The 23,947-nt window shown below is 55.9% G+C and overlaps 1 protein-coding gene across 3 annotated transcripts in view; it reads left to right on the top strand.

Moving 5' to 3' along the window:
* The window catches only part of AGBL5 (AGBL carboxypeptidase 5), a 53,894-nt gene that overhangs the window by 16,071 nt on the left and 13,876 nt on the right, over positions 1–23,947 (top strand). For all 3 annotated transcript variants that reach the window (XM_075341357.1, XM_075341355.1, XM_075341356.1), the window contains exons 12-16: positions 23–201; positions 4,352–4,546; positions 4,763–4,890; positions 5,294–5,334; positions 5,501–5,664. In XM_075341357.1, the coding sequence (XP_075197472.1) occupies positions 23–201; positions 4,352–4,546; positions 4,763–4,890; positions 5,294–5,334; positions 5,501–5,664 (707 nt within the window). The remainder of the gene's footprint in view (positions 1–22; positions 202–4,351; positions 4,547–4,762; positions 4,891–5,293; positions 5,335–5,500; positions 5,665–23,947) is intronic.

The raw sequence follows: 23,947 nt of genomic DNA, 5'->3' as shown, positions 1-23,947 counted from the left end.
CTTCTCTCGTTCTCACCTCCAGTTTTGGTTCGTCGTCGTTTTCGGAGAATCTGAGCCGAGCAAGGAGTTTCAGCAACGGCACCAGCAGCAGTAGCAGTCAGCAGAACTCGCCCCAGACCAGACCTACCCCCAGCTTCACCTTCATCTGCAGCCAGAGCCCCCCGAAGGGAGGTGGTCACAAGCTCCTGGGTCCAGTGCGAGGTAAGCTGAGCCCTGCGCAGTGCTGGCATCCCGTCCTTGCCCGCTTAGGGTACATCTGGCGTTGGTGGGCCGAGCAGAGGTGAAGACCCACCCCGTGTTGTCGGGCACTTCCATTTAGTGATTTGACCCCCCCTGTGTGCAGTCGGATAAACGCACAGACCTCAGTGTGATCTGCGCGATGGAGTTGATGGTCTGGACACGTCTCCTCAAAGGGATCTCTTCCAAAACCTGCACCCTAAGCCTTTCCTTACGTTAAGATTCTCCATTCAACCGCCCTCCGTTTTACATTTCTTGCATCCCAGCAGTCCTCTATAGTAGATACATGTGTATAGGAACGTGCCTGCGGTGTTAGGAGACCCCGTGCTCTCCACAGCCACTTATCTGTAGCAGCGTCTCGCTGAGCAGTCTCACGTTCCTTCCTCAGGATTAGGAATCTAACATGGAAATTTTCACCACCATGTTTTTTTTTTATGACGATTGTTGCTGTTGCTCCTTTCCTGCTTCCAGTCATTTCTTCTTTCCTGACATACTTGAATGAATTTTTGATGATTTTGTTGTGGTGCTTTTCTTTTGTATAGTGAAGTGTCCTTATTGACCTCCTCTGGGATCTGTACTTGCTTCTATGTAAATGTCCTACAGATAACGGGCGTTGTCGTGATTATACTGCATGTGAGAGTGACCTGTCTGTGTCTTCATATATTATTGTGTGTATCTCGTGTAACAGATCGGTAAATGACTAACATCCCACCCAAAGGGAACAGAAGGCCCAAAAACTGTGCCCTGCGAGTGACTGTAATAAGTGTGATCCAATAACTGTTGTCTGTATTCTATGTAACCGTCAATAATAAATGAGCTTGGGCTGATAATACACACTGCTCACATGTCGTTCTTGTCTGTCTGTGCAAAAAATTAACACATTTTACACATTCCACCAGTAGATATTGATAGGAAAAGACACAAATAAGTATTAGACAGACTGCCAGGATTGGCAACTCGGCAGTAATGGTCATTAGATTGATGTATGTGATGAGAAAAGTCATTTATTTACCACTCTTTATTCCTGCATAGTAATGTGGGGTGTTGTCCGTACCCATCGCGGTACCTCACAGCTGGCAGTAAGAAAGGCCGACTAAAACATTATTGAGCTCCTTACATGTGGCCCCCGGGAACCCAAATATTACAGAACATCCAATCACAGGCCAGCTAATGGAAAACACTTGCGTGACGAACCATCTTTCTGATTTCTGAGGCTACAATTTTTAATATTAATTTAATTGTTTAAAGTGGAAAATAGTTAATTTACCCTGTACGTTAATTGAGGAGGGTCCTTCATTCAGGATTTTTTTTTTCTTTAGCCAGTGTGGAGAGTTTATTACCTTGTATTATATGCGCTGATTCACTGTAGAGAAGGCCTCTGGATCCTCCAGCACCAATTTAGAGTCCTCAGCTGCCCAAATGATCCCATGTCCTCACATTCACAGTATTTATTTTATGATTTTCCCCAGGCAGAAGGAAGATCTTATTAATGAAAAACTGGTTGTTATCCAGATATGTGATCCCTCCACCTGCACCATGTCACCTTCTCGTCATTACTTCTCCTCTTCTTTCTGCTCCTCCTTTTCCCGTCTGCTCCTCCTTTTTCGTCCCCTTCCTCCTCCTCCTTTTTCAAAGTCCTCTTCCTCCTTCTGCTCCTCTTTTTTTCATCCTTTTCCTCCTCCTGCTCCTCCTTTTTCATCCTCTTCCTCCCCCTGCTCCTTTTTTTTCCTCCTCTTCCTCTTGCTCCTCCTGCTTTTTCCTCCTCTTCCTCCTACTTTTTCCTGCTCCTTTTTTTCCCCTTGTCTTCCTTCTCCTGCTCCTTTTTTCCTCCTCTCCCTCCTCCTGCTCCTCTTTTTTCCCTCCTCCTGCTCCTCTTTTTTCCCTCCTCCTGCTCCTCCTTTTTCCTCCTCTTCCCTTCTCTTCTTCCTCCTCCTTTTTCCTCCTCTTCCTCCTCCTGCACGTCCTTTTCCCCTGACTCTTCTTCCTCCTCTTTCCTCCTTTTTCCTCCTCCTGCTCCTCCTTTTTCCTCCTCCTGCTCCTACTTTTTCCTCCTCCTGCTCCTCTGTTTTCCTCCTCTCCCTCCCCCTGCTCCTCCTTTTTTTCCTTCTCCTGCTCCTCCTTTTTCATTCTCTTACTCCTCCTTTTTCCTCCTCTCCCTCCTCCTGCTCCTCTGTCTTCCTCCTCCTGCTCCTCCTTTTTCCTCCTCCTGCTTCTGTTTTCCTCCTCTCCCTCCTCCTACTTCTCTGTTTTCCTCCTCTTCCTCCTCCTGCTTCTCTGTTTTCCTCCTCCTCCTGCTCCTCTGTTTTCCTCCTCTTCCTCCTCCTGCTTCTCTGTTTTCCTCTTCCTCCTGCTCCTCTGTTTTCCTCCTCCTCCTGCTCCTCTGTTTTCCTCCTCTTCCTCCTCCTGCTCCTCCTTTTTCCTCATCCTGCTTCTCTGTTTTCCTCCTCTCCCTCCTCCTGCTCCTCTGTCTTCCTCCTCCTGCTCCTCTGTCTTCCTCCTCCTGCTTCTCTGTTTTCCTCCTCTTCCTCCTCCTGCTTCTGTTTTCCTCCTCTTCCTCCTCCTTTTTCCTCATCCTGCTTTTCTGTTTTCCTCCTCTCCCTCCTCCTGCTTCTCTGTTTTCCTCCTCCTGCTCCTCTGTTTTCCTCCTCTTCCTCCTCCTGCTTCTGTTTTCCTCCTCTTCCTCCTCCTGCTCCTCCTTTTTCCTCCTCTTCTTCCACTGTACATCTTGGATCTTTCCTGCCTCCGTACAGAAAGCAGAGGATGCTCATGATTTTCTCTGGTTGTGGCATTCCCTTAGAGCCTCCATTAAAGGGGTTGCCTCCTTTTTTCAATCGTGAGCCCTTACGTTCAGTGATTTATTAAACAACACACTGAGCGTCACTTGCCCTTCCTGGGTGCAGCGCTGTCTCTACAGCTGCCCTAGTGTCTGTCTATTACTCCAGTAGTGACAGCGCTGCAGACGTTTAGATTAGCCAAGCCGCTGAGTGCTGTGATTGTCTGCAGCGCTGTCAACGTGATGTCACCACTGCAATTGATCAGTAAAGCAGCACCAGAGGCACAGCGCTGGACCTGGGAAATGCATGTGCCCTGCCCACCTGCCCTTCCATCCTACATCCATGGGCATTAATGGAGTCGGCCCCTCTTCAGATATAAGGGCTCCCGCTCTTCTGGCAAGGATGTCTACAAGAATGTGAAGGGATCTGTGGGAATTTTTTGAACCTTCATCCCGAAAAGCATTTGTGAGGTCAGACCCTGATGTTGGGAGAAGCCAGGCTCACAATATCCATTATAGGATGGGGTTTGGGGTCCGGGGTCTGTGCAGCCATCATGTGTCCCCCCCCCCCTATATGTCTGTATGGAGCTTGTGCTGTGTGCACAGTCGGGGGAACAGAGAAGGGTCTTCCCCCCCCCAAACTGTTACAATGTCTTGTGCTGAAGATTTCCCTTCACTGGAACTAAGAGGCCGAGGACGACCCCTGATAACAGCCCGGAGCATTATACACCTCCACCATCTGTACAATGGGCACAATACAGTCAGGGGGTAACTCTCCATTCACCAAACCCAGACTCGTGCCTCAGACGCAGATAGAGAAGTGCGATCCGTCACTGCACAGAACACGTCTCCTCCTGAGTCCAGTGGTGGTGGCTTTACACTTCTCCATCTGACGCTCCGCATTGTGCTTGGTGATGTACGGCTCGGCATTGTGCTTGGTGATGTACGGCTGCTCAGCCTCAAAGCTCCCGGTGGGTGCAGTGTTTCTGCTGATGTTAGGAGGTCTGGACTCTGCAGTTATGGGGTCAGCAGAGCAGTTGTTACTCTTTTGCCCTTTTGCTCCTGAGCCCCCCGCTCTGTAAAGTTATGGGGTCTCTACTTTGTGGCTGCGGCTCCTTTCACTTCACAGGTGATGAGGGAAGATTCAGGAGGAAGAAATGTCATGAATGGACTTATTACCCCGGTGGTTCATATTGCAGGACCACAATGGCATCTGACCAAGAAACCATTGGAGATCTCCTCATTGAACGCTATCACCGTCCTTCCTGCAGCTGCGCTCACCGGCCATCTTTGGCTTGTCCAGGCCTCGGTGATCACCTGTCTCTTTCTCACTGTTGACAGACGCTAAAGCGCAGGAGAAGCGGCGGCAGCACCACCAGTCACTACTGCGAGCCGCCGTCCACAGCCCCACCAGGAGCCATCAGATCCCCAGTACCCAGACCCCACACATGGCAGCGCTCATCAACCGGGGAAGCCCGCGCCCTGTGGTCTACCAGAAGCCATCCTACAGCCTCCCGGTGTCACTCAGCATGTCAGGTGAGTGGCCATCTCCGAATGTCCACCACACGTCACACAAATTCAATTTATGATCCTCCGACACCTTCCTAACACTGAACGTGATCCCAGCAGTGGGGGAGGGGAGCAAGACGATCGGGTGATTGAGCTGTATGGATGAAGCCTTCCATCCTCTACAGGTAGACTCCATAGTCTTTAAAGGGCCAGAGGTGACCTCTTCTGTTTCCCTTCCACCAGGCAGTAGATTCAGCAGCTTCACCTCAGCCAACAAAGCCAAGAGTCCGGCGTCGATAAAGAAGAATCTACGAGAGGGAGACTCGCCCAAACCAGCGATCCATATGGACACCCAGATCCCCCTGATTCAGGTACAGAGGGTGGGCAAATATGTACAATGAGAAGGGGGAGAGCTCCAATCTGTGACAACAAAAGATCGAGCAGACATGAATCTCTTGTGGCTGACCCTTTCCCTGACATCTTTATACCTTCACAATATCCGGGTGGAGAATCCAATCCAGGGCTATACCAGACTTCTACTATCCCTTTAAGAAAGTGTGAGGTTGTATCCCTTTAAGAAAGTGTGAGGTTTCATTAAAGGCTTGGGTTCCTCCTGCACGAGGCCGAGTCTATGGTTGCCCAATAAGAGCAGCTCTTCTACCAGGCGAGACAGATCCTCTCCGTACAGACAGCACAGTGCCAGGCAGGTGCAGTAAAGGCAGCTGGGACTTCAGGCTCTTTTATAACACATTTGTCTTCTGGTTTTCTCTTTAGAATTTACAAAGAAGCTGCAGCCACAGCACTGACTTTTCCAGGTACTGAGTCCTGTACCAGCTCCGCGGACACCACCGGCCTGTCCTGTAGATGTCTGCACCTGTATTGTCTGCCGAGTCTTGTGAACCCCCAGAATGTCCATCCTGGCACTAGCTATGGTCGTGGTTCCTGTGGTGTCCTATCATCTGCATTATTCTTCCCCCGCAGGTCCTTGGAAAGCTTGGGTGCTCGTCCCAGCCGGATCCCAGTGAGGAGGGGCGCTCTCCTGCACTCCCAGAGCCTCCTCCATGTTACTAATGAGCGGGACTCTCCTATTCTCAGAGTCTGGAAATACACATCAGAGCAGGCGCTCAAGCACTGCACCCTCACAGGTACAGTCCCGCCGTGCTAGGTCCCGACCTCCAGGTGTATGGAATACGCTGTACAGTTACGGAGTGCTAGGACCCGACCTCCAGGTGTATGGAATATGCTGTACAGTCCGGAGGGCTAGGACCCGAGCTTCAGGTGTATGGAATACGCTGTACACTCCCGGAGGGCTAGGTCCTGACCTCCAGGTGTATGGAATACGCTATACAGTCCGGAGGGCTAGGTCCTGACCTCCAGGTGTATGAAATATGCTGTACAGTCCGGAGTGCCAGGTCCCAAGCTCCAGCTGTATGGAATACGCTGTACAGTCCTGGAGAGCTAGGACCCGAGCTCCAGGTGTATGAAATTCGCTGTATAGTCCGGAGTGCTAAGACCCGAGCTCCAGGTGTATGGAATTCGCTGTATAGTCCGGAGTGCCAGGTCCCAAGCTCCAGGTGTATGGAATTCGCTGTACAGTCCGGAGTGCTAGGCCCCGAGCTCCAGGTGTATGGAATACGTTGTATAGTCCCGGGGTGCCAGGTCCCAAGCTCCAGGTGTATGGAATACGCTGTACAGTCCGGAGTGCTAAGACCCGAGCTCCAGGTGTATGGAATTTGCTGTATAGTCCCGGGGTGCTAGGCCCCGAGCTCCAGGTGTATGAAATTCGCTGTATAGTCCCGGGGTGCTAAGACTCGAGCTCCAGGTGTATGGAATTCGCTGTACAGTCCCGGGGTGCTAGGCCCCAAGCTCCAGGTGTATGGAATACGCTGTATAGTCCCGGGGTGCTAGGTCCCGAGCTCCAGGTGTATGGAATTCGCTGTATAGTCCCGGGGTGCTAGGCCCCAAGCTCCAGGTGTATGGAATACGCTGTATAGTCCCGGGGTGCTAGGCCCCGAGCTCCAGGTGTATGGAATTTGCTGTACAGTCCCGGGGTGCTAGGCCCCGAGCTCCAGGTGTATGGAATTTGCTGTACAGTCCCGGGGTGCTAGGCCCCAAGCTCCAGGTGTATGGAATACGCTGTATAGTCCCGGGGTGCTAGGCCCCGAGCTCCAGGTGTATGGAATACGCTGTATAGTCCCGGAGTGCTAGGCCCCGAGCTCCAGGTGTATGGAATTTGCTGTATAGTCCCGGAGTGCTAGGCCCCGAGCTCCAGGTGTATGGAATTTGCTGTACAGTCCCGGGGTGCTAGGCCCCGAGCTCCAGGTGTATGGAATTCGCTGTATAGTCCCGGGGTGCTAGGCCCCGAGCTCCAGGTGTATGGAATACGCTGTATAGTCCTGGAGTGCTAGGCCCCGAGCTCCAGGTGTATGGAATACGCTGTACAGTCCCGGGGTGCTAGGCCCCGAGCTCCAGGTGTATGGAATTTGCTGTACAGTCCCGGGGTGCTAGGCCCCGAGCTCCAGGTGTATGGAATACGCTATATAGTCCCGGGGTGCTAGGCCCCGAGCTCCAGGTGTATGGAATACGCTGTATAGTCCTGGAGTGCTAGGCCCCGAGCTCCAGGTGTATGGAATACGCTGTATAGTCCTGGAGTGCTAGGCCCCGAGCTCCAGGTGTATGGAATACGCTGTATAGTCCTGGAGTGCTAGGCCCCGAGCTCCAGGTGTATGGAATACGCTGTATAGTCCTGGAGTGCTAGGCCCCGAGCTCCAGGTGTATGGAATTCGCTGTATAGTCCCGGGGTGCTAGGCCCCGAGCTCCAGGTGTATGGAATACGCTGTATAGTCCCGGGGTGCTAGGTCCCGACCTCCAGGTGTATGGAATACGCTGTATAGTCCCGGGGTGCTAGGCCCCGAGCTCCAGGTGTATGGAATACGCTGTATAGTCCCGGGGTGCTAGGTCCCGAGCTCCAGGTGTATGGAATACGCTGTATAGTCCGGAGTGCTAGGTCCCGAGCTCCAGGTGTATGGAATATGCTGTACAGTCCTGGAGAGCTAGGACCCGAGCTCCAGGTGTATGGAATTCGCTGTACAGTCCGGAGTGCTAGGCCCCGAGCTCCAGGTGTATGGAATACGTTGTATAGTCCCGGGGTGCCAGGTCCCAAGCTCCAGGTGTATGGAATACGCTGTACAGTCCGGAGTGCTAAGACCCGAGCTCCAGGTGTATGGAATTCGCTGTATAGTCCCGGGGTGCTAGGTCCCGAGCTGCAGGTGTATGGAATTTGCTGTATAGTCCCGGGGTGCTAGGCCCCGAGCTCCAGGTGTATGAAATTCGCTGTATAGTCCCGGGGTGCTAAGACCCGAGCTCCAGGTGTATGGAATTTGCTGTACAGTCCCGGGGTGCTAGGTCCCGAGCTTCAGGTGTATGGAATTCGCTGTATAGTCCCGGGGTGCTAGGCCCCAAGCTCCAGGTGTATGGAATACGCTGTATAGTCCCGGGGTGCTAGGCCCCGAGCTCCAGGTGTATGGAATTTGCTGTACAGTCCCGGGGTGCTAGGCCCCGAGCTTCAGGTGTATGGCATACGCTGTATAGTCCCGGGGTGCTAGGCCCCGAGCTCCAGGTGTATGGAATACGCTGTACAGTCCCGGGGTGCTAGGCCCCGAGCTCCAGGTGTATGGAATACGCTGTATAGTCCTGGAGTGCTAGGCCCCGAGCTCCAGGTGTATGGAATTTGCTGTATAGTCCCGGAGTGCTAGGACCCGAGCTGCAGGTGTATGGAATACGCTGTACAGTCCGGAGTGCTAAGACCCGAGCTCCAGGTGTATGGAATTCGCTGTATAGTCCCGGAGTGCTAGGCCCCGAGCTCCAGGTGTATGGAATTTGCTGTACAGTCCCGGGGTGCTAGGCCCCGAGCTCCAGGTGTATGGAATACGCTGTACAGTCCGGAGTGCTAAGACCCGAGCTCCAGGTGTATGGAATTCGCTGTACAGTCCGGAGTGCTAAGACCCGAGCTCCAGGTGTATGGAATTCGCTGTACAGTCCCGGGGTGCTAGGTCCCGAGCTCCAGGTGTATGGAATTCGCTGTATAGTCCCGGGGTGCTAGGACCCGAGCTCCAGGTGTATGGAATACGCTGTATAGTCCTGGAGTGCTAGGCCCCGAGCTCCAGGTGTATGGAATACGCTGTATAGTCCCGAAGTGCTAGGCCCCGAGCTCCAGGTGTATGGAATACGCTGTACAGTCCCGGGGTGCTAGGCCCCGAGCTCCAGGTGTATGGAATATGCTGTATAGTCCCGAAGTGCTAGGCCCCGAGCTCCAGGTGTATGGAATACGCTATATAGTCCCGGGGTGCTAGGCCCCGAGCTCCAGGTGTATGGAATTCGCTGTATAGTCCGGGGTGCTAGGCCCCGAGCTCCAGGTGTATGGAATTTGCTGTATAGTCCCGGAGTGCTAGGGCCCGAGCTGCAGGTGTATGGAATACGCTGTATAGTCCCGGGGTGCTAGGCCCCGAGCTCCAGGTGTATGGAATACGCTGTATAGTCCCGGGGTGCTAGGCCCCGAGCTCCAGGTGTATGGAATACGCTGTATAGTCCCGGGGTGCTAGGCCCCGAGCTCCAGGTGTATGGAATACGCTGTATAGTCCCGGGGTGCTAGGCCCCGAGCTCCAGGTGTATGGAATACGCTGTATAGTCCCGGGGTGCTAGGTCCCGACCTCCAGGTGTATGGAATACGCTGTATAGTCCCGGGGTGCTAGGCCCCGAGCTCCAGGTGTATGGAATACGCTGTATAGTCCCGGGGTGCTAGGCCCCGAGCTCCAGGTGTATGGAATACGCTGTATAGTCCCGGGGTGCTAGGTCCCGACCTCCAGGTGTATGGAATACGCTGTATAGTCCCGGAATGCTAGGCCCCGAGCTCCAGGTGTATGGAATACGCTGTATAGTCCCGGGGTGCTAGGCCCCGAGCTCCAGGTGTATGGAATATGCTGTACAGTCCCGGGGTGCTAGGCCCCGAGCTCCAGGTGTATGGAATACGCTGTATAGTCCCGGGGTGCTAGGCCCCGAGCTCCAGGTGTATGGAATATGCTGTACAGTCCCGGGGTGCTAGGCCTCGAGCTTCAGGTGTATGGAATATGCTGTACAGTCCGGAGTGCTAAGACCCGAGTTCCAGGTGTATGGAATTCGCTGTACAGTCCTGGAGTGCTAGGACCCGAGCTCCAGGTGTATGGAATACGCTGTACAGTCCGGAGTGCTAAGACCCGAGTTCCAGGTGTATGGAATTCGTTGTACAGTCCGGGGTGCTAAGACCCGAGTTCCAGGTGTATGGAATACGCTGTATAGTCCGGGGTGCTAAGACCCGAGCTCCAGGTGTATGGAATTCGCTGTATAGTCCCGGGGTGCTAGGCCCCGAGCTCCAGGTGTATGGAATTCGCTGTATAGTCCCGGGGTGCTAGGCCCCGAGCTCCAGGTGTATGGAATACGCTGTATAGTCCCGGGGTGCTAGGACCCGAGCTCCAGGTGTATGGAATACGCTGTACAGTCCCGGGGTGCTAGGACCCGAGCTCCAGGTGTATGGAATTCGTTGTACAGTCCGGAGTGCTAAGACCCGAGCTCCAGGTGTATGGAATTCGCTGTATAGTCCCGGGGTGCTAGGCCCCGAGCTCCAGGTGTATGGAATACGCTGTATAGTCCCGGGGTGCTAGGCCCCGAGCTCCAGGTGTATGGAATTCGCTGTATAGTCCCGGAGTGCCAGGTCCCAAGCTCCAGGTGTATGGAATTCGCTGTACAGTCCGGAGTGCCAGGTCCCAAGCTCCAGGTGTATGGAATACGCTGTATAGTCCGGAGTGCCAGGTCCCAAGCTCCAGGTGTATGGAATTCGCTGTACAGTCCCGGGGTGCTAGGCCCCGAGCTCCAGGTGTATGGAATACGCTGTACAGTCCGGAGTGCTAAGACCCGAGCTCCAGGTGTATGGAATTCGCTGTATAGTCCCGGGGTGCTAAGACCCGAGCTCCAGGTGTATGGAATTCGCTGTACAGTCCCGGGGTGCTAGGCCCCGAGCTCCAGGTGTATGGAATTCGCTGTACAGTCCTGGAGTGCTAGGACCCGAGCTCCAGGTGTATGGAATTCGCTGTACAGTCCGGAGTGCTAAGACCCGAGCTCCAGGTGTATGGAATACGCTGTACAGTCCCGGGGTGCTAGGTCCCGAGCTGCAGGTGTATGGAATTTGCTGTATAGTCCCGGAGTGCTAAGACCCGAGCTCCAGGTGTATGGAATACGCTGTACAGTCCTGGAGAGCTAAGACCCGAGCTCCAGGTGTATGGAATATGCTGTATAGTCCCGGGGTGCTAGGACCCGAGCTCCAGGTGTATGGAATACGCTGTACAGTCCTGGGGTGCTAGGCCCCGAGCTCCAGGTGTATGGAATACGCTGTACAGTCTGGAGTGCTAGGCCCCGAGCTCCAGGTGTATGGAATACGCTGTACAGTCCTGGGGTGCTAGGCCCCGAGCTCCAGGTGTATGGAATTCGCTGTACAGTCCTGGAGTGCTAGGGCCCGAGCTCCAGGTGTATGGAATACGCTGTACAGTCCCGGGGTGCTAGGACCCGAGCTCCAGGTGTATGGAATTCGCTGTATAGTCCCGGGGTGCTAGGTCCCGAGCTCCAGGTGTATGGAATACGCTGTATAGTCCGGAGTGCTAGGCCCCGAGCTCCAGGTGTATGGAATACGCTGTATAGTCCCAGGGTGCTAGGCCCCGAGCTCCAGGTGTATGGAATACGCTGTATAGTCCCGGAGTGCTAGGTCCCGAGCTGCAGGTGTATGGAATTCGCTGTATAGTCCCGGAGTGCTAGGACCCGAGCTCCAGGTGTATGGAATACGCTGTATAGTCCCGGAGTGCTAGGACCCGAGCTCCAGGTGTATGGAATACGCTGTATAGTCCCGGGGTGCTAGGCCCCGAGCTCCAGGTGTATGGAATACGCTGTATAGTCCCGGGGTGCTAGGTCCCGAGCTCCAGGTGTATGGAATTCGCTGTACAGTCCGGAGTGCTAAGACCCGAGCTCCAGGTGTATGGAATACGCTGTATAGTCCCGGAGTGCTAGGACCCGAGCTCCAGGTGTATGGAATACGCTGTATAGTCCCGGGGTGCTAAGACCCGAGTTCCAGGTGTATGGAATTCGCTGTACAGTCCTGGAGTGCTAGGACCCGAGCTCCAGGTGTATGGAATACGCTGTACAGTCCCGGGGTGCTAGGACCCGAGCTCCAGGTGTATGGAATTCGCTGTACAGTCCGGAGTGCTAAGACCCAAGCTCCAGGTGTATGGAATACGCTGTACAGTCCTGGAGAGCTAAGACCCGAGCTCCAGGTGTATGGAATTCGCTGTATAGTCCTGGAGTGCTAGGCCCCGAGCTCCAGGTGTATGGAATATGCTGTACAGTCCTGGAGTGCTAGGTCCCGAGCTCCAGGTGTATGGAATACGCTGTATAGTCCCGGGGTGCTAGGCCCCGAGCTCCAGGTGTATGGAATACGCTGTATAGTCCCGGAGTGCTAGGTCCTGACCTCCAGGTGTATGGAATTTGCTGTACAGTCTGGAGTGCTAGGCCCCGAGCTGCAGGTGTATGGAATACGCTGTATAGTCCCGGAGTGCTAGGTCCTGACCTCCAGGTGTATGGAATATGCTGTACAGTCCCGGAGTGCTAGGACCCGAGCTGCAGGTGTATGGAATTTGCTGTACAGTCCCGGGGTGCTAGGCCCCGAGCTCCAGGTGTATGGAAAACGCTGTACAGTCCCGGGGTGCTAGGCCCCGAGCTCCAGGTGTATGGAATTCGCTGTATAGTCCCGGGGTGCTAGGCCCCGAGCTCCAGGTGTATGGAATACGCTGTACAGTCCCGGGGTGCTAGGCCCCGAGCTTCAGGTGTATGGAATACGCTGTATAGTCCCGGGGTGCTAGGCCCCGAGCTTCAGGTGTATGGAATACGCTGTATAGTCCCGGAGTGCTAGGCCCCGAGCTCCAGGTGTATGGAATACGCTATATAGTCCCGGGGTGCTAGGCCCCGAGCTCCAGGTGTATGGAATACGCTGTACAGTCTGGAGTGCTAGGCCTCGAGCTCCAGGTGTATGGAATTCGCTGTACAGTCCCGGGGTGCTAGGCCCCGAGCTCCAGGTGTATGGAATATGCTGTACAGTCCGGGGTGCTAGGTCCCGAGCTCCAGGTGTATGGAATACGCTGTACAGTCCGGAGTGCTAGGCCCCGAGCTCCAGGTGTATGGAATATGCTGTACAGTCCGGGGTGCTAGGTCCCGAGCTCCAGGTGTATGGAATACGCTGTACAGTCCCGGGGTGCTAGGTCCCGAGCTCCAGGTGTATGGAATACGCTGTACAGTCTGGAGTGCTAGGCCCCGAGCTCCAGGTGTATGGAATACGCTGTACAGTCCCGGGGTGCTAGGCCTCGAGCTCCAGGTGTATGGAATACGCTGTACAGTCCCGGGGTGCTAGGACCGGAGCTCCAGGTGTATGGAATTCGCTGTACAGTCCGGAGTGCTAGGTCCCGAGCTCCAGGTGTATGGAATTCGCTGTATAGTCCCGGGGTGCTAGGCCCCGAGCTCCAGGTGTATGGAATTCGCTGTATAGTCCGGAGTGCTAGGCCCCGAGCTCCAGGTGTATGGAATTCGCTGTACAGTCTGGAGTGCTAGGCCTCGAGCTCCAGGTGTATGGAATACGCTGTACAGTCCCGGAGTGCTAGGACCCGAGCTCCAGGTGTATGGAATACGCTGTACAGTCTGGAGTGCTAGGCCCCGAGCTCCAGGTGTATGGAATACGCTGTACAGTCTGGAGTGCTAGGACCCAAGCTCCAGGTGTATGGAATACGCTGTATAGTCCCGGGGTGCTAGGCCCCGAGCTCCAGGTGTATGGAATTCGCTGTATAGTCCCGGGGTGCTAGGCCCCGAGCTCCAGGTGTATGGAATACGCTGTACAGTCTGGAGTGCTAGGCCTCGAGCTCCAGGTGCATGGAATATGCTGTACAGTCCGGGGTGCTAGGCCCCGAGCTCCAGGTGCATGGAATACGCTGTACAGTCCCGGGGTGCTAGGCCCCGAGCTTCAGGTGCATGGAATACGCTGTACAGTCCCGGAGTGCTAAGACCCGAGCTCCAGGTGTATGGAATACGCTGTACAGTCCCGGGGTGCTAGGCCCCGAGCTCCAGGTGTATGGAATACGCTGTACAGTCCCGGGGTGCTAGGTCCCGAGCTCCAGGTGCATGGAATACGCTGTACAGTCCCGGGGTGCTAGGCCCCGAGCTTCAGGTGTATGGAATACGCTGTACAGTCCCGGGGTGCTAGGCCCCGAGCTCCAGGTGTATGGAATACCCTGTACAGTCCGGAGTGCTAGGCCCCGAGCTCCAGGTGTATGGAATATGCTGTACAGTCCCGGGGTGCTAGGCCCCGAGCTCCAGGTGCATGGAATACGCTGTATAGTCCCGGGGTGCTAGGCCCCGAGCTTCAGGTGTATGGAATACGCTGTACAGTCCCGGAGTGCTAAGACCCGAGCTCCAGGTGTATGGAAAACGCTGTACAGTCCCGGGGTGCTAGGCCCCGAGCTCCAGGTGTATGGAATACGCTGTACAGTCTGGAGTGCTAGGCCTCGAGCTCCAGGTGTATGGAATACGCTGTACAGTCTGGAGTGCTAGGACCCGAGCTCCAGGTGTATGGAATACGCTGTACAGTCTGGAGTGCTAGGCCCCGAGCTCCAGGTGTATGGAATACGCTGTACAGTCTGGAGTGCTAGGACCCGAGCTCCAGGTGTATGGAATACGCTGTACAGTCCTGGGGTGCTAGGCCTCGAGCTCCAGGTGTATGGAATACGCTGTATAGTCCCGGGGTGCTAGGCCCCGAGCTCCAGGTGTATGGAATTCGCTGTATAGTCCCGGAGTGCTAGGCCCCGAGCTCCAGGTGTATGGAATACGCTGTACAGTCTGGAGTGCTAGGCCTCGAGCTCCAGGTGCATGGAATACGCTGTACAGTCCCGGGGTGCTAGGCCCCGAGCTCCAGGTGTATGGAATACGCTGTATAGTCCGGAGTGCTAGGCCTCGAGCTTCAGGTGTATGGAATACGCTGTATAGTCCCGGGGTGCTAGGCCTCGAGCTTCAGGTGTATGGAATACGCTGTACAGTCCCGGGGTGCCAGGACCCGAGCTCCAGGTGTATGGAATACGCTGTACAGTCCGGAGTGCTAGGCCCCGAGCTCCAGGTGTATGGAATACGCTGTATAGTCCCGGGGTGCTAGGCCCCGAGCTCCAGGTGTATGGAATACGCTGTACAGTCCCGGGGTGCTAGGCCCCAAGCTCCAGGTGTATGGAATTCGCTGTATAGTCCGGAGTGCTAGGCCCCGAGCTCCAGGTGTATGGAATTCGCTGTACAGTACCGGGGTGCTAAGACCCGAGCTCCAGGTGTATGGAATACGCTGTACAGTCCCGGGGTGCTAGTCCCCGAGCTCCAGGTGTATGGAATACGCTGTACAGTCTGGAGTGCTAGGCCCCGAGCTCCAGGTGTATGGAATACGCTGTATAGTCCCGGGGTGCTAGGCCCCGAGCTCCAGGTGTATGGAATTCGCTGTATAGTCCCGGGGTGCTAGGCCCCGAGCTCCAGGTGTATGGAATTCGCTGTACAGTCTGGAGTGCTAGGCCCCGAGCTCCAGGTGTATGGAATACGCTGTACAGTCTGGAGTGCTAGGCCTCGAGCTCCAGGTGTATGGAATACGCTGTATAGTCCCGGGGTGCTAGGCCTCGAGCTCCAGGTGTATGGAATACGCTGTACAGTCCGGAGTGCTAGGCCCCGAGCTCCAGGTGTATGGAATACGCTGTACAGTCTGGAGTGCTAGGACCCGAGCTCCAGGTGTATGGAATACGCTGTACAGTCCCGGGGTGCTAGGCCCCGAGCTCCAGGTGTATGGAATTCGCTGTATAGTCCGGAGTGCTAGGCCCCGAGCTCCAGGTGTATGGAATTCGCTGTACAGTCCCGGGGTGCTAGGCCCCGAGCTCCAGGTGTATGGAATATGCTGTACAGTCCGGAGTGCTAAGACCCGAGCTCCAGGTGTATGGAATACGCTGTATAGTCCCGGGGTGCTAAGACCCGAGTTCCAGGTGTATGGAATTCGCTGTACAGTCCTGGAGTGCTAGGACCCGAGCTCCAGGTGTATGGAATACGCTGTACAGTCCGGGGTGCTAGGACCCGAGCTCCAGGTGTATGGAATACGCTGTACAGTCCGGAGTGCTAGGTCCCGAGCTCCAGGTGTATGGAATACGCTGTACAGTCCTGGAGAGCTAAGACCCGAGCTCCAGGTGTATGGAATTCGCTGTATAGTCCCGGGGTGCTAGGCCCCGAGCTCCAGGTGTATGGAATATGCTGTACAGTCCTGGAGTGCTAGGTCCCGAGCTCCAGGTGTATGGAATACGCTGTATAGTCCCGGGGTGCTAGGCCCCGAGCTCCAGGTGTATGGAATACGCTGTATAGTCCTGGAGTGCTAGGCCCCGAGCTCCAGGTGTATGGAATTCGCTGTATAGTCCCGGGGTGCTAGGCCCCGAGCTCCAGGTGTATGGAATACGCTGTATAGTCCCGGGGTGCTAGGCCCCGAGCTCCAGGTGTATGGAATACGCTGTATAGTCCCGGAGTGCCAGGTCCTGACCTCCAGGTGTATGGAATTTGCTGTATAGTCCCGGAGTGCTAGGACCCGAGCTGCAGGTGTATGGAATTTGCTGTACAGTCCCGGGGTGCTAGGCCCCGAACTCCAGGTGTATGGAAAACGCTGTACAGTCCCGGGGTGCTAGGCCCCGAGCTCCAGGTGTATGGAATACGCTGTACAGTCCCGGGGTGCTAGGCCCCGAGCTCCAGGTGTATGGAATTCGCTGTATAGTCCCGGGGTGCTAGGCCCCGAGCTCCAGGTGTATGGAATTCGCTGTATAGTCCCGGAGTGCTAGGCCCCGAGCTCCAGGTGTATGGAAAACGCTGTACAGTCCCGGGGTGCTAGGCCCCGAGCTCCAGGTGTATGGAATACGCTGTACAGTCTGGAGTGCTAGGCCCCGAGCTCCAGGTGTATGGAATACGCTGTACAGTCCCGGGGTGCTAGGGCCCGAGCTCCAGGTGTATGGAATACGCTGTACAGTCCCGGGGTGCTAGGACCCGAGCTCCAGGTGTATGGAATTCGCTGTACAGTCCTGGAGAGCTAAGACCCGAGCTCCAGGTGTATGGAATTCGCTGTATAGTCCCGGGGTGCTAGGCCCCGAGCTCCAGGTGTATGGAATACGCTGTACAGTCCGGAGTGCTAGGCCCCGAGCTCCAGGTGTATGGAATACGCTGTACAGTCTGGAGTGCTAGGCCCCGAGCTCCAGGTGTATGGAATACGCTGTACAGTCCCGGGGTGCTAGGGCCCGAGCTCCAGGTGTATGGAATACGCTGTACAGTCCGGAGTGCTAGGACCCGAGCTCCAGGTGTATGGAATATGCTGTACAGTCCCGGGGTGCTAGGCCTCGAGCTCCAGGTGTATGGAATACGCTGTACAGTCCGGAGTGCTAGGCCTCGAGCTCCAGGTGTATGGAATACGCTGTACAGTCCTGGAGTGCTAAGACCCGAGCTCCAGGTGTATGGAATTCGCTGTATAGTCCGGAGTGCTAAGACCCGAGCTCCAGGTGTATGGAATTCGCTGTACAGTCCCGGGGTGCTAGGGCCCGAGCTCCAGGTGTATGGAATTCGCTGTATAGTCCCGGGGTGCTAGGCCCCGAGCTCCAGGTGTATGGAATTCGCTGTATAGTCCGGAGTGCTAAGACCCGAGCTCCAGGTGTATGGAATTCGCTGTACAGTCCCGGGGTGCTAGGGCCCGAGCTCCAGGTGTATGGAATACGCTGTATAGTCCCGGGGTGCTAGGGCCCGAGCTCCAGGTGTATGGAATACGCTGTACAGTCCGGAGTGCTAGGCCTCGAGCTCCAGGTGTATGGAATACGCTGTACAGTCCTGGAGTGCTAAGACCCGAGCTCCAGGTGTATGGAATTCGCTGTACAGTCCGGAGTGCTAAGACCCGAGCTCCAGGTGTATGGAATACGCTGTACAGTCCTGGAGAGCTAAGACCCGAGCTCCAGGTGTATGGAATTCGCTGTATAGTCCCGGGGTGCTAGGTCCCGAGCTCCAGGTGTATGGAATTCGCTGTATAGTCCCGGGGTGCTAGGCCCCGAGCTCCAGGTGTATGGAATTCGCTGTATAGTCCGGAGTGCTAGGCCCCGAGCTCCAGGTGTATGGAATTCGCTGTACAGTCCCGGGGTGCTAAGACCCGAGCTCCAGGTGTATGGAATACGCTGTATAGTCCCGGGGTGCTAGGACCCGAGCTCCAGGTGTATGGAATTCGCTGTACAGTCCCGGGGTGCTAGGACCCGAGCTCCAGGTGTATGGAATACGCTGTATAGTCCCGGGGTGCTAGGCCCCGAGCTCCAGGTGTATGGAATACGCTGTACAGTCTGGAGTGCTAGGACCCGAGCTCCAGGTGTATGGAATACGCTGTACAGTCCGGAGTGCTAGGCCCCGAGCTCCAGGTGTATGGAATTCGCTGTACAGTCCCGGAGTGCTAGGCCCCGAGCTCCAGGTGTATGGAATACGTTGTACAGTCCGGAGTGCTAGGACCCGAGCTCCAGGTGTATGGAATTCGCTGTACAGTCCCGGGGTGCTAAGACCCGAGCTCCAGGTGTATGGAATACGCTGTATAGTCCGGAGTGCTAGGTCCCGAGCTCCAGGTGTATGGAATACGCTGTATAGTCCTGGAGTGCTAGGCCCCGAGCTCCAGGTGTATGGAATACGCTGTACAGTCTGGAGTGCTAGGACCCGAGCTCCAGGTGTATGGAATACGCTGTACAGTCCGGAGTGCTAGGCCCCGAGCTCCAGGTGTATGGAATACGCTGTACAGTCCGGAGTGCTAGGTCCCGAGCTCCAGGTGTATGGAATACGCTGTATAGTCCTGGGGTGCTAGGCCCCGAGCTCCAGGTGTATGGAATACGCTGTACAGTCCGGAGTGCTAGGCCCCGAGCTCCAGGTGTATGGAATACGCTGTACAGTCTGGAGTGCTAGGACCCGAGCTCCAGGTGTATGGAATACGCTGTACAGTCCGGAGTGCTAGGCCCCGAGCTCCAGGTGTATGGAATTCGCTGTACAGTCTGGAGTGCTAGGACCCGAGCTCCAGGTGTATGGAATACGCTGTACAGTCTGGAGTGCTAGGCCTCGAGCTCCAGGTGTATGGAATACGCTGTACAGTCTGGAGTGCTAGGACCCGAGCTCCAGGTGTATGGAATACGCTGTACAGTCTGGAGTGCTAGGCCCCGAGCTCCAGGTGTATGGAATACGCTGTACAGTCTGGAGTGCTAGGACCCGAGCTCCAGGTGTATGGAATACGCTGTACAGTCCTGGGGTGCTAGGCCTCGAGCTCCAGGTGTATGGAATACGCTGTATAGTCCCGGGGTGCTAGGCCCCGAGCTCCAGGTGTATGGAATTCGCTGTATAGTCCCGGAGTGCTAGGCCCCGAGCTCCAGGTGTATGGAATACGCTGTACAGTCTGGAGTGCTAGGCCTCGAGCTCCAGGTGCATGGAATACGCTGTACAGTCCCGGGGTGCTAGGCCCCGAGCTCCAGGTGTATGGAATACGCTGTATAGTCCGGAGTGCTAGGCCTCGAGCTTCAGGTGTATGGAATACGCTGTATAGTCCCGGGGTGCTAGGCCTCGAGCTTCAGGTGTATGGAATACGCTGTACAGTCCCGGGGTGCCAGGACCCGAGCTCCAGGTGTATGGAATACGCTGTACAGTCCGGAGTGCTAGGCCCCGAGCTCCAGGTGTATGGAATACGCTGTATAGTCCCGGGGTGCTAGGCCCCGAGCTCCAGGTGTATGGAATACGCTGTACAGTCCCGGGGTGCTAGGCCCCAAGCTCCAGGTGTATGGAATTCGCTGTATAGTCCGGAGTGCTAGGCCCCGAGCTCCAGGTGTATGGAATTCGCTGTACAGTACCGGGGTGCTAAGACCCGAGCTCCAGGTGTATGGAATACGCTGTACAGTCCCGGGGTGGTAGTCCCCGAGCTCCAGGTGTATGGAATACGCTGTACAGTCTGGAGTGCTAGGCCCCGAGCTCCAGGTGTATGGAATACGCTGTATAGTCCCGGGGTGCTAGGCCCCGAGCTCCAGGTGTATGGAATTCGCTGTATAGTCCCGGGGTGCTAGGCCCCGAGCTCCAGGTGTATGGAATTCGCTGTACAGTCTGGAGTGCTAGGCCCCGAGCTCCAGGTGTATGGAATACGCTGTACAGTCTGGAGTGCTAGGCCTCGAGCTCCAGGTGTATGGAATACGCTGTATAGTCCCGGGGTGCTAGGCCTCGAGCTCCAGGTGTATGGAATACGCTGTACAGTCCGGAGTGCTAGGCCCCGAGCTCCAGGTGTATGGAATACGCTGTACAGTCTGGAGTGCTAGGACCCGAGCTCCAGGTGTATGGAATACGCTGTACAGTCCCGGGGTGCTAGGCCCCGAGCTCCAGGTGTATGGAATTCGCTGTATAGTCCGGAGTGCTAGGCCCCGAGCTCCAGGTGTATGGAATTCGCTGTACAGTCCCGGGGTGCTAGGCCCCGAGCTCCAGGTGTATGGAATATGCTGTACAGTCCGGAGTGCTAAGACCCGAGCTCCAGGTGTATGGAATACGCTGTATAGTCCCGGGGTGCTAAGACCCGAGTTCCAGGTGTATGGAATTCGCTGTACAGTCCTGGAGTGCTAGGACCCGAGCTCCAGGTGTATGGAATACGCTGTACAGTCCGGGGTGCTAGGACCCGAGCTCCAGGTGTATGGAATACGCTGTACAGTCCGGAGTGCTAGGTCCCGAGCTCCAGGTGTATGGAATACGCTGTACAGTCCTGGAGAGCTAAGACCCGAGCTCCAGGTGTATGGAATTCGCTGTATAGTCCCGGGGTGCTAGGCCCCGAGCTCCAGGTGTATGGAATATGCTGTACAGTCCTGGAGTGCTAGGTCCCGAGCTCCAGGTGTATGGAATACGCTGTATAGTCCCGGGGTGCTAGGCCCCGAGCTCCAGGTGTATGGAATACGCTGTATAGTCCTGGAGTGCTAGGCCCCGAGCTCCAGGTGTATGGAATTCGCTGTATAGTCCCGGGGTGCTAGGCCCCGAGCTCCAGGTGTATGGAATACGCTGTATAGTCCCGGGGTGCTAGGCCCCGAGCTCCAGGTGTATGGAATACGCTGTATAGTCCCGGAGTGCCAGGTCCTGACCTCCAGGTGTATGGAATTTGCTGTATAGTCCCGGAGTGCTAGGACCCGAGCTGCAGGTGTATGGAATTTGCTGTACAGTCCCGGGGTGCTAGGCCCCGAACTCCAGGTGTATGGAAAACGCTGTACAGTCCCGGGGTGCTAGGCCCCGAGCTCCAGGTGTATGGAATACGCTGTACAGTCCCGGGGTGCTAGGCCCCGAGCTCCAGGTGTATGGAATTCGCTGTATAGTCCCGGGGTGCTAGGCCCCGAGCTCCAGGTGTATGGAATTCGCTGTATAGTCCCGGAGTGCTAGGCCCCGAGCTCCAGGTGTATGGAAAACGCTGTACAGTCCCGGGGTGCTAGGCCCCGAGCTCCAGGTGTATGGAATACGCTGTACAGTCTGGAGTGCTAGGCCCCGAGCTCCAGGTGTATGGAATACGCTGTACAGTCCCGGGGTGCTAGGGCCCGAGCTCCAGGTGTATGGAATACGCTGTACAGTCCCGGGGTGCTAGGACCCGAGCTCCAGGTGTATGGAATTCGCTGTACAGTCCTGGAGAGCTAAGACCCGAGCTCCAGGTGTATGGAATTCGCTGTATAGTCCCGGGGTGCTAGGCCCCGAGCTCCAGGTGTATGGAATACGCTGTACAGTCCGGAGTGCTAGGCCCCGAGCTCCAGGTGTATGGAATACGCTGTACAGTCTGGAGTGCTAGGCCCCGAGCTCCAGGTGTATGGAATACGCTGTACAGTCCCGGGGTGCTAGGGCCCGAGCTCCAGGTGTATGGAATACGCTGTACAGTCCGGAGTGCTAGGACCCGAGCTCCAGGTGTATGGAATATGCTGTACAGTCCCGGGGTGCTAGGCCTCGAGCTCCAGGTGTATGGAATACGCTGTACAGTCCGGAGTGCTAGGCCTCGAGCTCCAGGTGTATGGAATACGCTGTACAGTCCTGGAGTGCTAAGACCCGAGCTCCAGGTGTATGGAATTCGCTGTATAGTCCGGAGTGCTAAGACCCGAGCTCCAGGTGTATGGAATTCGCTGTACAGTCCCGGGGTGCTAGGGCCCGAGCTCCAGGTGTATGGAATTCGCTGTATAGTCCCGGGGTGCTAGGCCCCGAGCTCCAGGTGTATGGAATTCGCTGTATAGTCCGGAGTGCTAAGACCCGAGCTCCAGGTGTATGGAATTCGCTGTACAGTCCCGGGGTGCTAGGGCCCGAGCTCCAGGTGTATGGAATACGCTGTATAGTCCCGGGGTGCTAGGGCCCGAGCTCCAGGTGTATGGAATACGCTGTACAGTCCGGAGTGCTAGGCCTCGAGCTCCAGGTGTATGGAATACGCTGTACAGTCCTGGAGTGCTAAGACCCGAGCTCCAGGTGTATGGAATACGCTGTACAGTCCTGGAGAGCTAAGACCCGAGCTCCAGGTGTATGGAATTCGCTGTATAGTCCCGGGGTGCTAGGTCCCGAGCTCCAGGTGTATGGAATTCGCTGTATAGTCCCGGGGTGCTAGGCCCCGAGCTCCAGGTGTATGGAATTCGCTGTATAGTCCGGAGTGCTAGGCCCCGAGCTCCAGGTGTATGGAATTCGCTGTACAGTCCCGGGGTGCTAAGACCCGAGCTCCAGGTGTATGGAATACGCTGTATAGTCCCGGGGTGCTAGGACCCGAGCTCCAGGTGTATGGAATTCGCTGTACAGTCCCGGGGTGCTAGGACCCGAGCTCCAGGTGTATGGAATACGCTGTATAGTCCCGGGGTGCTAGGCCCCGAGCTCCAGGTGTATGGAATACGCTGTACAGTCTGGAGTGCTAGGACCCGAGCTCCAGGTGTATGGAATACGCTGTACAGTCCGGAGTGCTAGGCCCCGAGCTCCAGGTGTATGGAATTCGCTGTACAGTCCCGGAGTGCTAGGCCCCGAGCTCCAGGTGTATGGAATACGTTGTACAGTCCGGAGTGCTAGGACCCGAGCTCCAGGTGTATGGAATTCGCTGTACAGTCCCGGGGTGCTAAGACCCGAGCTCCAGGTGTATGGAATACGCTGTATAGTCCGGAGTGCTAGGTCCCGAGCTCCAGGTGTATGGAATACGCTGTATAGTCCTGGAGTGCTAGGCCCCGAGCTCCAGGTGTATGGAATACGCTGTACAGTCTGGAGTGCTAGGACCCGAGCTCCAGGTGTATGGAATACGCTGTACAGTCCGGAGTGCTAGGCCCCGAGCTCCAGGTGTATGGAATACGCTGTACAGTCCGGAGTGCTAGGTCCCGAGCTCCAGGTGTATGGAATACGCTGTATAGTCCTGGGGTGCTAGGCCCCGAGCTCCAGGTGTATGGAATACGCTGTACAGTCCGGAGTGCTAGGCCCCGAGCTCCAGGTGTATGGAATACGCTGTACAGTCTGGAGTGCTAGGACCCGAGCTCCAGGTGTATGGAATACGCTGTACAGTCCGGAGTGCTAGGCCCCGAGCTCCAGGTGTATGGAATTCGCTGTACAGTCTGGAGTGCTAGGACCCGAGCTCCAGGTGTATGGAATACGCTGTACAGTCCGGAGTGCTAGGCCCCGAGCTCCAGGTGTATGGAATTCGCTGTACAGTCCGGAGTGCTAGGCCTCGAGCTCCAGGTGCATGGAATACGCTGTACAGTCCCGGGGTGCTAGGCCCCGAGCTTCAGGTGCATGGAATACGCTGTATAGTCCCGGGGTGCTAGGCCCCGAGCTCCAGGTGTATGGAATTCGCTGTATAGTCCCGGGGTGCTAGGCCCCGAGCTCCAGGTGTATGGAATACGCTGTACAGTCTGGAGTGCTAGGCCTCGAGCTCCAGGTGCATGGAATACGCTGTACAGTCCCGGGGTGCTAGGCCCCGAGCTTCAGGTGTATGGAATACGCTGTATAGTCCCGGAGTGCTAGGCCTCGAGCTTCAGGTGTATGGAATACGCTGTATAGTCCCGGAGTGCTAGGCCTCGAGCTTCAGGTGTATGGAATACGCTGTATAGTCCCGGAGTGCTAGGCCTCGAGCTTCAGGTGTATGGAATACGCTGTATAGTCCCGGGGTGCTAGGCCCCGAGCTCCAGGTGTATGGAATACGCTGTATAGTCCCGGGGTGCTAGGCCCCAAGCTCCAGGTGTATGGAATATGCTGTACAGTCCCGGGGTGCTAGGCCCCAAGCTCCAGGTGTATGGAATACGCTGT

This window comes from Anomaloglossus baeobatrachus, chromosome 3 (genome assembly GCF_048569485.1).
Source record: "Anomaloglossus baeobatrachus isolate aAnoBae1 chromosome 3, aAnoBae1.hap1, whole genome shotgun sequence".
NCBI lineage: Eukaryota > Metazoa > Chordata > Amphibia > Anura > Aromobatidae > Anomaloglossus > Anomaloglossus baeobatrachus.
The sequence above is the reverse complement of the archived record's forward strand: the minus strand, read 5'-3'. Positions and strand labels throughout refer to the sequence as shown.